This window comes from Mytilus galloprovincialis, chromosome 3, assembly GCF_965363235.1.
Source record: "Mytilus galloprovincialis chromosome 3, xbMytGall1.hap1.1, whole genome shotgun sequence".
Classification (NCBI taxonomy): domain Eukaryota; kingdom Metazoa; phylum Mollusca; class Bivalvia; order Mytilida; family Mytilidae; genus Mytilus; species Mytilus galloprovincialis.
In genome coordinates this window covers 27,996,053-28,014,079 of record NC_134840.1, presented here as the reverse complement: position 1 = coordinate 28,014,079, position 18,027 = coordinate 27,996,053, and the positions used below count along the sequence as shown (strand labels likewise).

At 31.1% G+C, this 18,027-nt stretch overlaps 1 protein-coding gene across 1 annotated transcript in view; it reads right to left on the bottom strand.

Annotated features, from left to right (window-relative positions):
* LOC143067604 (uncharacterized) overlaps window positions 1-18,027 on the bottom strand; it is a 126,812-nt gene that overhangs the window by 45,403 nt on the left and 63,382 nt on the right. The window contains exon 3 of the mRNA XM_076240970.1: window positions 4,980-5,273. Within this exon, the coding sequence (XP_076097085.1) occupies window positions 4,980-5,273 (294 nt within the window). The remainder of the gene's footprint in view (window positions 1-4,979; window positions 5,274-18,027) is intronic.

Below are 18,027 nucleotides of genomic sequence, written 5' to 3'. Positions count from 1 at the left end.
GCGTCGAACCATCAAATTCATAAACCATCAGTATATGTATCTAACCTTAAACTTGACCAATGGTGGAAAGGATTTTAAACGAAAACAAGGGTATTTACACAAGGAATATACAAAACTGTTACGGTTGAAGAAAGCACAAAGACGTATAAAACAAAAGTAAAAACAAAAACAGTGAAATATTAAAATAATGACATCTATGATAATTTTGGTAATGTCACAATCGTGTAAAAGAACGTGGGAATGTGACTACAGCAACTAGTCTAAGAACATATCATCCTCCTACCTCTTGATTATTTTGAAAGAATATTACAACTTAATATTTACAAAGGTATCAAAACAATATCTATCAATTGGTGTTTTGTTGGGCCCATATATCAATATGAATTAAAGAAAAGCCTGGCAAAGACTTGTGATTCATGCCGTTGTATATAAATAAATATGATATTTGAACGGGGTTACCCACTTATACGGTCTTGTGGTAATGCGTTCTAAGAACATGGGTTCGATACCCGTCAATTCAAAAGAAAACCTTTGTATTTTTCTAAATTTACAATTAAAATTTGCCGCTGGACTTATCATATCATATCATATCATAGGGGTTCTATAATTGATATCATTTCCCCATTACCTTGTGATATGGTTGAAAATATATATGCTACACAAGGTTAGGTTAAAAAATTGGTTGAATCAAGTTTAGTTTTAAATGATTAAGATATCAGCTTTACCCACCGTAGCAGATATTTCATGAATATGGAAGACGACACTTAGATGGACAAATATGAATATCAAGTTTGCAAAAAAAAAAAAAACAATAGAGAACGGAATACATTACTTATCAACCAACAAAAGTCTGGATCCTTATATAAAATGTATTCGTTTAATAGATTAATAACCTATATACAAAACAATGTTTACGCCATATCAAACAAACAATACAAATATATTTTACAAGGAAAAAAACGATAAAGCTGCTTGAAAAGAAAACCTACAAGCCAAGACTAGCGATGAAAAAATAACCAAAATTAAACAAACAACCTTACCAAGAGAAAACAACGTATTGCTGTTATGTTTAGCCTTTATAAGAATGTAAAATTTTTCATTCCCTTTTTTCTCCGAGACAGAAATTTCTACTGGATTCACAGCCAATGAGTTAATTTTAAGGTCTGTCGTAACAAATTATAAGCTTGGTATCTTTGATCTCAATAAAAAAAAATATTCAAATGAACGACCAAACATAGAATAATGATTTCCATATATTTCAAATTTGTTTGGTTTGCAGTTTTTCAGTGAACTACAAGGAGACGAAATCAATTATCAAGGATTGTAGACAGAAAGCATGTCGTGACAGTCTAAGTAAATAAAAACCTTTTGTTCAATATATGATCGTCATTTTTTAAATTATATACGTCTCTTGACTTCATGCTTAGCTAAAAATTGCAACATTCTATAGAAATGTTACCCACATTTGTACACATTGTCCTTTTAGGAATTACGACCTCACAATCTACTTTGATATACTATTCATTTACCTTCGATCTTTCTCACGGACAACTTGTGTTATATTGTCTGTAATTACTTAAACACAAGCTGAATTACATAATTTTTATGAGTTTCTGGGTTTTTATTGTAAACAGTGCACAACAAATTCATTACAAATTGAGAGCAAAAGGTTTTGTTACCTATAAGAATATCCCATTTCAACACAACTTACATAAAAAATGTTCAGCTGCAGAGAAAAGGAGTTGAGCGGAAGTACCGTCGAAGTGATAAAGAGAAACCTATTTCAAAAGATGCTCAGTCTGTTAACTTGATATGTAGAATTACAGTATGTTTAATGTATCAAAACAGATACTTCAATAACCATCAATACGTCTGCTGTATTCTTTAAACCAAATAACATAGTCATCGTGTGAAATAGCTGCAATTCTGTTTTCATTCATATCACATATACATTTATTAAGTTTGATCAGCTGTCGCCCAATTCACCGATCAGTTGATACTGTTATTAAGTCACAAGATGAATGATTTCATTGAATAATCATATTTCATAATCAAAGTATATCGATAATAAACCAGACATCTGATTATAAGATCACAATTTAGCATCGAATACATTTAAGAACCTCTGTTTGAATCAGTACAGTTTGGGTTGATATTGTATCAATATAATTAATGTGTATAACCTGTTGCAGCACAGTGCATAGATGCGTCGACCGATTATCATGCAACTTCTGTGTATCAAAAAGCATTAAGAATCACGAACAAGAGACAATGTCCCGTTCGCCCTACTTGATTTATAGGTTAAGTGAACAGCGAAATCTGGATTAAACCTTTTGACTTGAAACTTAGTAAATAGGTTTAATATGATGTAAACCCTTGAAGATATATACTAAAGATGACGTGAGCCACACACTCAATGTAAACTACCTTAACCCTTAACTTTAACACGCAACATTGCAAAAACAAGGATGACATTTACACTGAGGTCAAATACTGACCAATCTTTAAAAAACTGTTTAACACATGATTGATATGTTGTTAAAACTGTCTATTAATATCATGTAATAGAGTTATAACTTTGCTGATATAAAAAAAAAATAAGAAAAAAAAATCCTAGTTGTAGAACACCAAAAGTGTTATGTTTAGACATTATCCACGTTACAGAAAACATAACCATTGTAAAAAGGCTTTGAATTTCTTGAGAGGGTCCGAAAAATTGTCCACACTAAAAAAATTAAGCAGTAAGAATATCTTAAAGTCGTCAGCGACTTATTTTTTTTCTTATCCTGGTTCATCTGTGAGTATGAAATATTGTCTGGAATAACTTCCATCAGGTATTGACCTAAAGTTTTGATAGACAAACATATAACGCTCCATTAGAGGGAGTTGCAACTTTCGTTTTATGTATACATTGAGAAATTCATTAAAAAAAACTAAAAATCTATTCAAATAAAGTACATTGTATGTCATTTTAATCATGAAGGTACCAATGGAAACCAGACGAATGTACCGACTTCATTGTGCACGACACGCGTCTGTACTCAATTTTTATCTGGTGATTTCAAGTCAAAAGGTTTTGAAAGTTATATACATAAAATGTTTAAAATTATCAAAACCTATAGAAAGGGATAACAGCCGAACCCGTTTAAGGTCAACTTCTCTTGATGGACTGAGATTACAAATCCTTATTACATACTCCCTCTACCCAAAATATTATAGATAACAGCAAATGAATTGAATCGAAGCCACAGCTAATGAATTGAATCCGTCGAACAGTCGAACCCGTGTAAGGTTACCTTCACTTGATGGAACTGCGATTACAAATCCTTCGTACATACTTCATCCATCTACCCAAAACATCATAGATAACAGCAAATGAATTGAATCGAAGACACAGAAAAAAAATGTCCCCGCTGTCTATTGGTTAACCAGATTACACAAGAAACTGTAGACATTCCTGCATCCAGTAAATGTTCAATTACAAATATTTATGCTTTGACGAATGCTCCATAGACAGTTGAGGAACTCAAATTGAAACAAAGCTTATGTTAATAGCTGTATACATTGTTTCTGGATTTTGAGTTAGCTTCAATCGTTTATCCTTTGTTCATTGACTGCCAGTTGCCTCGGTTGACATTTATAATGTCAATTCTCTGTACGTATTGCCGAATATTTTGTATCAAATTGAATATTTCTTATGTAATGAATAAGTCTTTCGATAGATTTGTGTATATATTTGTTGTGAAAAAAATATTTTTTCTGGTATTATTCGGAACAAGTAAATAGTTCTTTTGTTGTTCTGCAATTTACACACTATCGTGTCTTCATGTTATATTTTTGACATTGTTTTTTTTAAATCTCTAGATCACTGTCTCATTTACGTAGGTCAGAATCTCCTTTTATTCATAGGAATATGTTTCTGTTTGACTTTAGAATGCACTATAAATAATTGTAAATACTTTGATGTATTTTCATCTGAATAAGTAAATCAATGTTATTTAACCCAATGATTCATTAATAAATCAATGTATATTTTAAATTTGCAATGCCATTAAATCAAAAAGGTTGTAAATAACTTGACATTTCGGTTTCAATTCCTTGTAGAAGCAATGAAACTATCAACCTAAACACGCTAGTGAAAAAATTTCAGAAACATGGTAATGAAGAGAACATTACTAGTGTATTTTGTTTTGGTAAATATACAATTGATCTACGTGAAATTCATAATACATTGAACATTTGATGGCATTTTAATCCTTTTGAGTCTTGATATTTAAAAAATTGAAAAGATTGTCTACCAAAAATGACGACAATGGAACGATATCTCCTTTCCTATCGTTTATTTTCCTTTCCTGTATGATGATATCCCATGGTCACTTTCCATGGTGTTCACATTTTTCAATAGATGTTAGATGTCTACAATATAATGCATTTGTAAATTTGAAGCTATTTAAGGATCATTTATCTTCTTTTGTGTTGGACAGGTTATTCTGTGCAAACTTAATTCAAAAAAGGAATATACTATCGGACATGATAGGTTGTTCAATTCAAAAGAAAGAAGTTGAAACATATGAAAGTTTCCTCTTACTTTCAGTACACACCACTCCTTCGTTATGAAATTCCATGGCAAATTGTTGTCTGAGAGTCATTTGATACCATGTTACATTTTCTTTTCTGTTAATACTAGTCTGGTTCTTTTTAAACTTCCTCAATATTTACATATATTCAAACATGGATCGGCAAACCAGCTAAATGATTTGCAGTTTTGATTTTCCACCGATGTTCAATCAGAGATAACCACAATTTGAATTTTACGTGCGTGTTTCTGGTAAATAAGTTATTTCCCCTCCCTTTTTAAAAGCTTATTTTTTTTTCTACAAAATGCTCTTAATTAATGAATTGCAGATGTTAGTAGAGATCTACAACTGCTTGATTTTTGGTAAATACTTTGAATATATAAATTTTATTAAAAAACTTACCTTTCCTGCATATATAATCCCCGGGAGAAAATAATACTGGTTTAAGACGCAACACTAATTCACATAAAAATCCTGATTCAGTATTTTGGAAGATCTCTACTCTTTTTAATGTATCCAAATGAACATGAATTGCTATTTCCGCTTTGAGCTTATCCGGAAGTAAACTGAGCGTTTTTTCTTCGTCAGTCGATTTATTACAATACCACAAATAATCGAACCATTTGATGACTCGATCCTGTAGTCTCATTGGTACCCGTCTTAGTGACATGTAAGTTTTTACTCCGTCGAGTTTAGCTGAAAGACAAAAAGAAAGTTTAAATAGAAACTATATAATTGGCATCTGGCTTTATTATTTTATCCTAGATAGTGAATCATGCACCAAAGAAATCTACCTTTGGCACATTCGCCTATCAAGTAAAATGTACACAGGTGTTTTAACCAGAACAAATCATAGCATTGTAAACTTTGATGTCTATTGGTCGTTTACTCCTTTCTCCCGTTTTGTATTTATTATGTCTGTTTAGTTCACGAAGCATTGTAAATATAACGGAAGTTGAAGAGACTGTCAACACAGTGAGAGGTTTAGCGCTATAAAACCAGGTTTTATCCACCATTTTGTACATTTGAAAATGCCTGTACCAAGTCAGAAATATGACAGTTCTTGTCCATTCGTTTTTTATGTGTTTTTTTCATTTGATTTTCTATGTGATTAGGGACTTTCCTATTTGATTTCCCCCTAAGTTCAGTATTTTTGTGATTTTACTTTTTATACATATCAATAAGATGAAACAAAAAGAAAACAAAGATAACAAAAAGTATACTCACAAAAATACTGAACTCCTAGGAAAATTCAAAAAGTCCCTAACCAAATGGCAAAATCAAAAGCCCAAACACATCAAACGAATGGATAACAACTGCATTATTCCTGACTTGGTACAGGCATTTACTTATGTAGAAAAAGAGGGACTCAAGAACTACAACTTAAAACAATCTTACAACATCATGCATACGACAAAAAAAAAAGGATTCACAAATAGCTATAATAGACAAACAAGCTTACAAAACACTCAAATTAAAAGCTCGATAAATATAAACCTAAACAAATATTGGGGTGAACTTAGGTGATTGTTGTAAGTAGTTCCTTCCTTTAATGACATCCGTTGTTTTGTTCAATGCAGGTGGAAAACGGGGGAACAACTTGTTCGGTGATGTCATATTCAAGGAAAAGAGGTTGGGATTGTTACAATGACAAATCTTGTAATCTTTCATACAGTGGCACGTGTCTGTAAAATTTTTATCATTTGGAACCCTTGGTTTAAACGCATCCTTGTTAGCTAATGATTTTTATGGAAATGTTTCAAAGTGTTTATGAAATTTAAAAAAAAAGATTTGCCGAATGTCATAAAAATGTTTTCAAATCTGCATGCAGTTTCCACTTAAATAATCGCAGTTCTCAATGAATAAATAGTACTTGTAGCATTTAAATTCTGAATTATTCAAATATAATTTACAACCGGAATTATGTTCCCTGATTCGCCAACCCTCAGTTTTGCAATACTTTGTCGTTAATATATATAGAGAGAGTTAACGTTCTTACATCGAAGAATAAGTTTTAAAATTAAACTTTAAGATCAAGGGTGACTTGTCGTCGTGTTTTGAATATAATTAGTAATATGACTGTCAATCAAATATTTCATGGTCAGAGCTTGTCAAATCAATTTGCTTATCAATTCAAAGACTTTTCATATCTATTATTAATAACTATCCCTGTCAAATATGAAGTCTTCAAATCAATATTTTGATAGTTTTCCAATACTTATTTTAAAGGGCTAGACTATCGACACGCCATGGACGACGTCCTAATTACATTTGACTTCATGAATAACTCTTATTTATAATAGTTCATTAAAATTTAAAAAATGACTTTACAGATGATATAGACAACATCAGTTGTATAGTTTCTTCTAAAAAAAACTCATCGATGTCCGCTTGATTTCAATTATAAGCAGAAGCTCCTTCAAAATATGATTTATTGGCATGCTTGAGATTTTCCGAAATCATTTTGCATGCAATACAAATAAAAGCTGCATTTGTTTCCCTAGACAATGTATGTTCCAGTAAAAGGCAACAGTATAGTAATGTGCGTTTACCATATGATGTTTGTCATTTTTGTATAAATTTCTTACTCTGATCAAGATAACTAGTTCAGTAAATTGTATTGTAATATCCCATAATATACAGGGTCAAAACGTTCAATTATATATTTTTTTTTTTCGTTCCGAATTATAACATATTCTAAAGACAAAATAACCGCATGTAATATCATTTCATTTTTAAACGAAGTAATGCGGAAACTGTCAATGGGAAAACTAATTGTCCACGGTGATATTAACAATAATAGTACTAAAGTACTGAACATCGGATGATCACAAGTTCTTGGGGATGGTCACAAGCACTTGTCTTAAAAAAATCTTATCTCTATACCTAAAAACTGACAACGCCATAGCTAAAAATGAAAAAAAAGACAAACAGACAAATAAAAGTACACAAGAAACAACATAGAAAGTGAGGTTAATGTACAGAGATATGTTGGGCTTTTTTCGTGCGTGAATGATGAATAAATGACAGGGAATTCAACCTCACCGTAATAACTATTATATTGTAGTGATACAAATCAGTCTACTCTGTTTTGTTTGTATATATTATATTAATAATTGTATATAACAGTTACATGTATATATAATTTTCATCCATTTGTATATCATTATAGTCTTCTATTCTTATGCTAGTGTAGTGCAAGTGCATGGTTGATGGTGGACACTCTTCTGTAATAATTCGATTTATCTAATATATTGGATTTGAGAAGGCATTCATATTTTCCTACAAAACGTTTTTGAGATATTCTTCCACATACGTAAACACATTTTTTTTGTATGTGTGCATTGGTATTTTAAAATGATTATTTACTGATATATATTTCAAACGTTCATGTGATTAAATTATATTCTAAAAACATATTTTATGAATATTCATTGAAGAAATGAATTTATAGCAAGCAATCATGAATTTTAATTGCATTCGATAATGTCCGCGTATTTATAGATCGGTTACCAGTCAAAAACGAAAGTAACGTAAGTAGAAATCTCTGTGGCAACCATGCATCGGAATGCCCTCACGGTCATTGCGATGTAAAAATGGTATGTGAAAGGATTGGAATAACTATGTTTGTTGTCTTTCTTTCTCACGATTTTATTTGCTTACTTTCTTTTCAATAAATTTGATAAGATTTCCAAAAATTCTCAAACAACAATAGTTTCGTATAAAATTACATACTCATCCAACATATAACTGTGAAAGGGCCTAGCTCGTGTCACAAATCCTTTGCTTGTGCACATCATGTAGCGTTTTTCGAATGAAATCATTTCAATTTTAATAGATGGTATTTCAAGTTATTATGTTTCCATGCTCATAGGTAAATTGTCCTAATAAAAGGATTTTTTTTTTATATTTTTTGTCACAATTTGAACTGAAGGAATTTATCTATGTTTTTAGTAAAACAACATTTATGGTCACACATTGAGCATATGTTTTACATAAATGTCTTGATGTTCCATTCTAAATAAATAAAGTACGACTTTTTATTAGACTTGAACAAATACCATCACACTAATAACCTATTTTTATTGTTCATTACTTCTCATTGAAGGACGCAATGTCCATAACTAATTAAATCAACCAGAAATAGGTAATAGTTCTCTTCATTATACTTTGTTCATTACATTAGAACAAAGGCGCCTTTAGACCATGCTTGATTTCAACCATACTACGTTTTCTTTTCTTTTTTTCTAAAATAGTAATAACAACAGTTTTGAAAGAAGAAAAGAAACCATATAGGAACAGGCAAACCAAAAAATTACGATAAATCAATTCAAGCATATGTGTTTGTTAATTATGTGTTTGACTTTTATACTCAGCTGGTTTTATAAGTTCATCAAACTTATTGGGTAGGATTATTGGAACTATTGGAATGCTTTGTTTTGCTTTCGTTCAACTTTTCATAAATTTCTTCACCTTTTTATCCAGCCTTGCCTTGGCGAGTTTCATTGTTTATCATTTGCTTCCGACAATTTTTAAGTGTCAAAACAATGGCATTGTCATTTAAAGAAGACATTCGTTATTCAGGATCTCCCTGTGTTTACTATAATTTTATTCGTTTTTTGCATCAAATGAAACAAATAAATGCTTAGATTTGTAAAGGCGAATCGAATTCTTTATTTAAATTCAATAAAACTGTAAAGCCTTTATGTTTCCCGATAAAATATGATGTTTTCAAGGCACATGTTCAATGTTTAAAAAATATATACTTTATTCTATATCCTGACTATTGCTTCTATAATAGCTGGCGACAATTTGACACTGATAGTAAATATATGCATACATGTATACATAGAAGATCTATTCAAAAGTTGGTACATATGATAAAAACATTTAACATAGACTGTTAACCTATCACCTTCGTTATTGCATATTGTTTAACTTTTAAGTTGGTACGGTAAGCGAAATGAAAACTTATCATCTTATCATCTAAAATCAAGGACGTACATTGTATTCATAAAAGTAAAATAAATTCTTCTATAAAAATAAAATTTTCGAAAAAATCCAAATCAAACAATCTTAAAAATAATGCCATAAAATAGATAAATGGGTTTTTCCTAAAGGACACAAGGAGGTCACCTACAAAAATTCGTAGAAAGTAACCTTAAATGTAAAAAAAAAAACACTTTAACTTCGCCTTGCATGAAAGTGTATTAATAATTTCTACGAGAATTGATTATAAGATTGATTTTAATTTCTTAAAGTACAATGCAACAAAAGATTTCATATGAAAACATGTAAGTTATATTATTTCTGACAAGTATTGACTTTGTGTTTTATCATACTGAAGATGGCTTCCACTTTATGGCAGAAGACATGCTAATCATACATAAATCTTAATAGTATCCATGTACATTTCACATCCCTAATGTAGACACTCACACAGGCAATTGGATGGATGTCATTTTCGAAGTAATTCTTGGCGCCAAATGTCCCTATATTTTATTAATTACTAATAAATCTACACTTTTTCTAGAAATTAAAATAGATAAGGTCATTTTATTGATTTTGTACGTGTATTTAATTTCATAACGTCAGCATTATTTTCCATTAATTTATCTATAAATGTAACCTTATATTTCATATTTTTTTTCAAACATCAATTTTGCATGTTAAAGGTACAATTTATATGTATTTTAGACATAGATTTAAAGCAATTAGATGTTTTGGAATTACCAAGAGTCTTTTAAGACATTAAACAGAAGAGAAAATATTGAAAAGAAGAATAGGTTATACCATCGAAAACTCTTGGAAGGTCAGCAGTTTATTATCCGCATATTGCCCCCGCCTAGTTTTTTATTTTTATAGTGAATATTTTCCATTTTCAATACTTTAGAGATTGCATCAAACAATTTCCAAACATTGATGCCTACATTCTACTTTGATATTTTGCAATATCAGTCAAAAGTTAAATCAAATTTATTCAAATATCACAGAAAAATTTACATGTTATCACTTTGTGTTTTGAAACGTAAAATTTACTAATTGTATTTCAGTGTTCCCAATTCTTTTGTGCATAATTATTCAAAACCATCAAAAAATTCAATTATGTCCTGTTCAAATGACAAAAATGTTGATGTTCATCAAGAGAATGTTTATAATTAATGCTTTATCTACATAATCATGCAGTTGAGGTAAAACTGATGCACTTTTATAGCAGTGGTAAATTTTCCACATGGTAAACCAACTGCTTGAATTTTGAATGCCATGTATAATTTACATTAACATATATTTGTTTATAAGTACAAGTATACACTTAGCTTAAGTCTGGTCGATCCGTACTAAGGCAAAAATAATTAATGGGGGAAATCTAACTTATACCTGGCTGGACCCTTTTTTTAAAGCCGAACATAAATAAATGAATTTGGACGATGTGTCAATTGGTTAGCAACACAGTTAATAATAAAAATATCAATGCCGCTGATTTATCAATATAAGGTCACCAACAGCAGACTTTTAAAAATAGAACAATTATTTGAAACCGTATAGCAAGTTCTAAATAATAGCTAGTAGCTCCAAGTCTCAAAACTCTCTGAAGGAATACTGCCAATATCTACATCAACTTCAAAGAATAATCATTTCCAAAAAATAAAAATGAAAAAAGCAAGATGATATGGTGAAAAGTTATCAAAGGTACCAGGATTAGGATTATAATTTAATACGCCAGATACGCGTTTCCTCTTCATCAGTGGCGCTTATGCCGGCGTCACACATTGGTGTATAGACCGGCGTGCACCAAACGTACAGAGAAAATTGACAAAGTCGGTATACGTTAGTGCACGCCAGAGGAACGTTAAGCAATCGTTAAACGCGCGCTGCATCAGTTTGAAGTACGTCGAAATATAAAGGTATACGCTTGGTGAACGCTACAACTCGTGAAAATTTTTATGCAGCATAAAAAATTTCATCCAGCTCAAGCGTGTGTCTAGCGTATACCTGTACGCTACACTCATGTTATACATACGCTTCAAGCGCGTTTAACGCGCTACAGATAAGTTTGAGACACGTTTTAGGCACGTTGTGTACGCTTCAAGATCGTTCGACTTTAAATAAAACGTATGCGGGTGTGTTTGTAACAAACACCCATACAAACACCCAATAATAGAACGTCAAAGACACGATCGGGACACGTCTCAAATACGTTCAAGAAACTTTTTTCCTTCGTAGCGTTCCTCCATCTACGTTAGACAAACGCCAGGCATACGTCAACATACGTTTCTTGAACGCCCGATAAACGCTTAGGTATGCTTCTCGTACGCCAAATACACGCTTAAAGCTCGTTGTGCACAAGTTACAATTATGATTGACAGGTTGAATGCATCCAAAATTAATAGCGTATTGGCAGCGTACATGTTTTTTTAACACGCCCGGCGTACGTCGGAGCTATATATATATATATACCGTTTACCATTATACCGTTTCGATCCCTAACATCACTGAAGAGACATTTATTGTCGAAATCCGGATCTGATGTACTAAAAAAATATTGACACCGTATGTTTGTGGCATAACATCGTGGCAACAAGTTAAAAATTTTTTTTCTGTTTAGTATTAAATTTATATTAAGATCCATTTTGTTACATCTTGTGATCAATTTTATTTGGCAATCGCCAATGGCAGTCAGCAGGTTTAAAGAACATAAGTTGTTCGACCTGTTAGTCAAATGCGTTTTGTTTAATTATACTTTTTTCACTTTTTTGGTCTTTTGGAAAATGTTGTTTGTGCTGTTTTTAGACCCTTCTACAACAAAATTTGTTTTAAATGCACACGTATAAAAATTGCGGTTTTTATCCAACGCAATCATAGGTTTGAACGTAGTTTTCAATTTAGACTCGTTTCTATTTTTCCGTTGGGGCTTGTATCATATTTTCCCTCCGTTTGTGGTATAACATCGTGGCCACAAGTTAATTTTTTTTTCTGTTAAGTATAAAATTTATATTAAGGTCCAATTTGTTACATCTTGTGATCAATTTTATTTGATATTTATTAATCATAGGTTTGCACGTAGTTTTCAATTTAGACTCGTATATATACACGCTGATGTGTAACGCCGGTATTAGATTTAAATAAATATTACGCCAAGCAAGTACAAAGTTGAAGAGCATTGAGGACCCAAAATTCCAAAAATGTTGTGCCAAATAAAACAGAGCTTAGAGTAAAAATATTTTTTTAAAACTCGACAAAGAATGGTATAACATTTTTCTAATTTTACAGCCAGTTTAAAGTACTAAAGTTGGTCTGCTGGTAAAAAAATCGCAAAGATTTCGTTGGTTTACCTGAAGAACAACAAAGGAGATTTGTGCAGATTAACAACTCTTTTTAAATCGCAACAAAGTGAAACTGCACGCATTCAAACTATCTAGGCCATGCGTTTTCGATCTTTTTTTCTTTTTTATACTGATAATTATATAACAGGAATTATCAAAATATCACACAGTTCAAAGTGAGGTGATTGTCTTATCTCATAGAGTTCCCACCCAAAACTGTTCGTAAATAATAAGTCTATTTGGTCCCGTTACTGTGACTACAGTTTCCTATCCTGCCCAACTCTTTCTGTCTCGACACATTTTTTCCAATCATCCTATATTCTAATTTTTTTCCATGATCATTTTATATCATCTTTTACTTGTTTATTGGCTCGAAATCCGTTCTTGTGCTGTGTTGAGATAATCAATCAATTAATCAATCATATACAAAGATTAAAAAAATAATGAAATATTCGATTTCATTTTAAACTCTCCCCATGCCTACATGGCAGATGTAATTTGTTTTTGATCGCAAAATGTACACAGCTGTCCATGAAGTGGTTATACATTGTATTTTTTTTTTTTGGATGACCCACATAAACTGAGTACTTATGGCAATAAAACTTAGATCATGAACTTGTCATGACAGTTTCTGACTAGTATTTACAAAATGAAATAATGAAAGCATTGTCTGCAAAGATCATGTCTAACATGTTAAATTAACGAAAGTGTCAATATTAATTTCAATTGATGTGAAACAGACAACTTTATATAACTGCATATCAGTCAAAGCAATCGTCCTTCTCACGTCTGTAATAATGTATTAACACCAGAGCTCCCAAGAGGTGGGGGAATAATTTGGCCAGTACCTTTGATAATTTGACCAGTAGACGTTGAGAGTATTTTGTTTCGAATTATTTCATGAACTATTATGACAAATTGCTTGTTCATTCTAAGCACCTCGACATTACCAAATGTATCATAAACCGTACACTTTTTCCTACAAAGTTGCAACAATAATAAAGATCATTTTTTGGCTTCAAATTATTCCATGACCTATTAAGACAAATTGCTTATTCATTCAAAGCACCTCGACAGTACCGAATGCCGTACAATTTTGTTCTCTCACAAAGTTGAAGCAAACATCAAGATCATTTTTAGGCTTTGGCCACTGACAGACCAACAAAAACAAAACAACCGATTGAAAACCAATAGAATTACCGCTGATTGACAAACCCTGTATATGAATTAATTTGCCACCCTCTATCCATCATCCTTGTACAAAAACTCAGAGCCAAAACAAAAAAATATGGTACTAATCGATCTTGATCTTCGTATCACTTTCTCCACCATGTAAACTAGCAAGCAAGCTATTGTGATTCTTGTTTGTTAACTGCTATAAAAACTAATATAACATTATATTAAAATAAGTTCTCTAAACCAATAGATCCCTCATGTTATAATGTGTCCTTGGTTTGTATATATTATCCTTAGCTGTGTTTGGACACTTTTAGAATTCTGCAGTAAATGTTGAGTTCTGAGTTATATTACTTCCTTCTGAGATTTTTCCACTACAATCACAAAATTAGACTACAAACCAAATACTGAGTCAATCAAATAAATAAAAAAAAACATGTTCGTTACTTTTCCTTTTAATATCTTCAAGCACAACATAACGAAAGGCTCGTTTCTCCCTATTTCTGATATGTGAAATCGTCTTCTTGTTTAGCCAGTTCTAATTAGTGACATTTTCGAAAAACAACTATTGTTAAGAGACGTTAAGCATTACTGAATGTATTTGAAACTATGCCAATGTGAATAAGACATTGACAAAAATCTTTGCTTATTTCAATTTAGTCTTTCGAATATGGTAATGTGGCTGTAACAATCACAAAATAAGTGTTTAAATCATACATGCTTTACACTAACAATATGTTCTTAGGATTGTCGACAGTCGTTGTAACGTTTGATTTTTAGGTGCCATTACTGGTATAAGCTATTATACGGTAGTGAATAACTTCTACAATACTCTAGTTTACTACCACTTAGACCATCTAACATTCATAAAATATGCAAGTCATTTAATAATTTACTGCTTAAATGTAGTTAAACAATTTTTAACATTAAATATATACACAAGGTATACGACAAAGATAAATGTACCAAAAATTAATTGAGAAAGAGATATTGTAAGCTGTAAGTTACTGTAGTCTGTCGACGTTTTTGTGCATTTCTTAGGACGTACAAAACTAAAATGAAAACCAATATTTTTCCAGACAAGTCAAAACAGTGTAAATTATCCGATTCTATATTTTTTTTGCGTTTCCTTTGCATATTATCATTATATTTTTTGATACAGGAAAATAAGGTAATAAACAACAAAGATACACTGCACACGATACCTGTCTGAAAAAAATGATACAATTGGTTTGACGTAGGACGAGCAGTCGGTGGACCGTTTTGTAAACCGAAGAAACTGATGTTGTTATTGACTAGTATAATGCACAATCTTTATTGTTTCAAAATTTATATAGATATTACTAGTATATAAAGAGAAAAGTATATTTTTGTATGTTAATTTATTTGAAACTATTTTCATTTTATTTCGATTATTCCTTTTCCTGTATGATATTTAATCAATTTAGAGGAAATATAGACATGAATGAATGATACTTATGCCGTTAGACAGAAAAAGAGAGTTCACAATTGGACAATAGAAATCAACCATTCCCTCGTTTAGTTATATCGTTTGCTCTCATTTGCCAATAAATGAATCCATGTTTAAGTAGAAGTATGAATTATTAATAACTTTATCACTGAATAAGAAGTGTGTAAGCAAACAAGATTTGTCCAGACAGCGCAACAATGTTTAAGTTTCGATGGACAATATTACAGTTAGTAACTACTTCCGTCTGGATGAGACACATCTTTAAGCACAGTAATTGCATGTATTGTACCAAATTCACCATGATCCCTAACCATCTTTCCGAAACGATAAGAAATATGACAAGATATGCACTATGATTTCTATGCCACAGAAAGTGTTTCTGTACTTTGCATTTAACGTTCTTTTGGTAGTGTTCACTTTTCTTGAACTTTATGTCATTTTAAATCAATTATTTGGTAGTTAACATTGAGATATCTACTATTGTTAAGATCAATTATTGTTGGAATTTCAAGCTCGTTTTATATAAAGTACATCTTTATTAAATACGAGACATATTGTTCTTTATATTTGCCTAGAAATGATTTAAAAATAAAAAAAAAGAAAATTTATAGAGCAGAAATTTTGGTTATAATAAATGTCCTTGTAAATGAATATAAGTCTTATAACTAGAAATATTGATTTTCTTCGTACTTTATTAAACGGCTTATATTAATTACCCCTTCAGGTGCAAATGCGTACACTTAATCCGTGTTAAAAAGATGTTTCAGTAATACACACAATTTGTGGAACTTAACTTAGACTTCCTTATAACTAATTTTTATGTGAAAATTACAAGTTACCAGTACATAAAACGCATATAAAGTCTCAGTAATATGAATATTTACTGCAAGCATTCCTATAGATGACCAGTGTAAGATTACCATTCATATAACCCATCCAGGATAATCAGTGTAAGATTACCATTCATATAACCTATCCAGGATGACCAGTGTAAGATTACCATTCATATAACCCATCCAGGATGATCAGTGTAAGGTTACCATTTATAGACTTACCGTAGACTATCGTATTTTATTACAATCTACTGCGAAGCTTTTGAATTTTGTCTATGATTTTTTATTTGAATTATTTTGAAGCAAACACTAATTTATACATAGATATATGCAGATGTGGTATGAGTGCCAATGAGACAACTCTCCATCCATGTAACAATTTATAAAAAGTAAACCATTGTAGGTCAAGGTACGACCTTCAACATGGAGCCTTGGCTCACACTGAACAGTAAGCTATAAAGGGCCCCAAAAGAAAACCAGTGTAAAACCATTCAAATGGGGGAATCAACGGTCTAATCTATATAAAAAAAAGAGAAACGAGAAACACGTATGAACTTTATATATATAGTTATCAAAGGTACCAGGATTATAATTTACTACGACAGACGCGCGTTTCGTCTACATAAGACTCATCAGTAATGCTCATATCAAAATATTTATAAAGCCAAACAAGTACAAAATTGAAGAGTATTGAGCAGAGGACAACCACTGTACATCCGATTCCTGGCTTTTGGACAGGTGCAACATTGCAGAGGGATGTATATTATCTATATTAACATTTAAAGTGTAATTTTAAATAAAAATGAAATGGTTTACCAAAATAATTTTGAATTGTTGTTCTCGTTTTTTTTCGCCTTCCTTTGCATTTGGTTCATTTTTGCCAAGGCCATATTTCATGGGATGTAACATATTTTTTTTTTTATATTTACTCCTATAAAAGATGTGCAATCTCAAAGAAAACTATAAAACAAAAGAAATCTGGAAGTAACTGAAAGCAAGTATAGAATACTTAATATTTTGATATGAAAATCTTAACGTTTGACACTCTAAAATGATGAAGGACTCCTCACGGCAGCGACGATAATAGCACATATACATATATATATAGCTACAACTTTCTAAAATGTATTGGGTCGTGTTTGCCAAACGAATACATAAAGTACCAAATTTTGAAAATATTTATCAATATCGATAGCATAAATAAATCATCAACAATGTTGCTTTCCATGTATTGCCATTTCTTTAAGCATGAAAATTCTACGAATCTTTTTACATATATGGTAATGTTAAATGATTTTTTTCTCATTGTTTAATCCTTTCAAACATTGCTCTACATTATCATTCTTCGATATAAGATATTTATGTATCTATGCAACACCTGTTTGACCAATTAAACTTGTCAATATGATCAGTTCAAACATTACTATACATTAATTATGTAGATATGCAGCAAATGGTGTTCAAATGATGAAAACTTGTGTCATGAAAAATATTCCTTTTTCTATCTTTAAAAAAAAATCCAGAGCGTTATGTTTTATCCTCGTGTACTTCATTTTAAATCTCATTTGGTACACATCTTCTCTTCAGAATAATGTGAAAGACATTTCCCATAACCACTTAATTGATATATATACAGAAATTTGGTG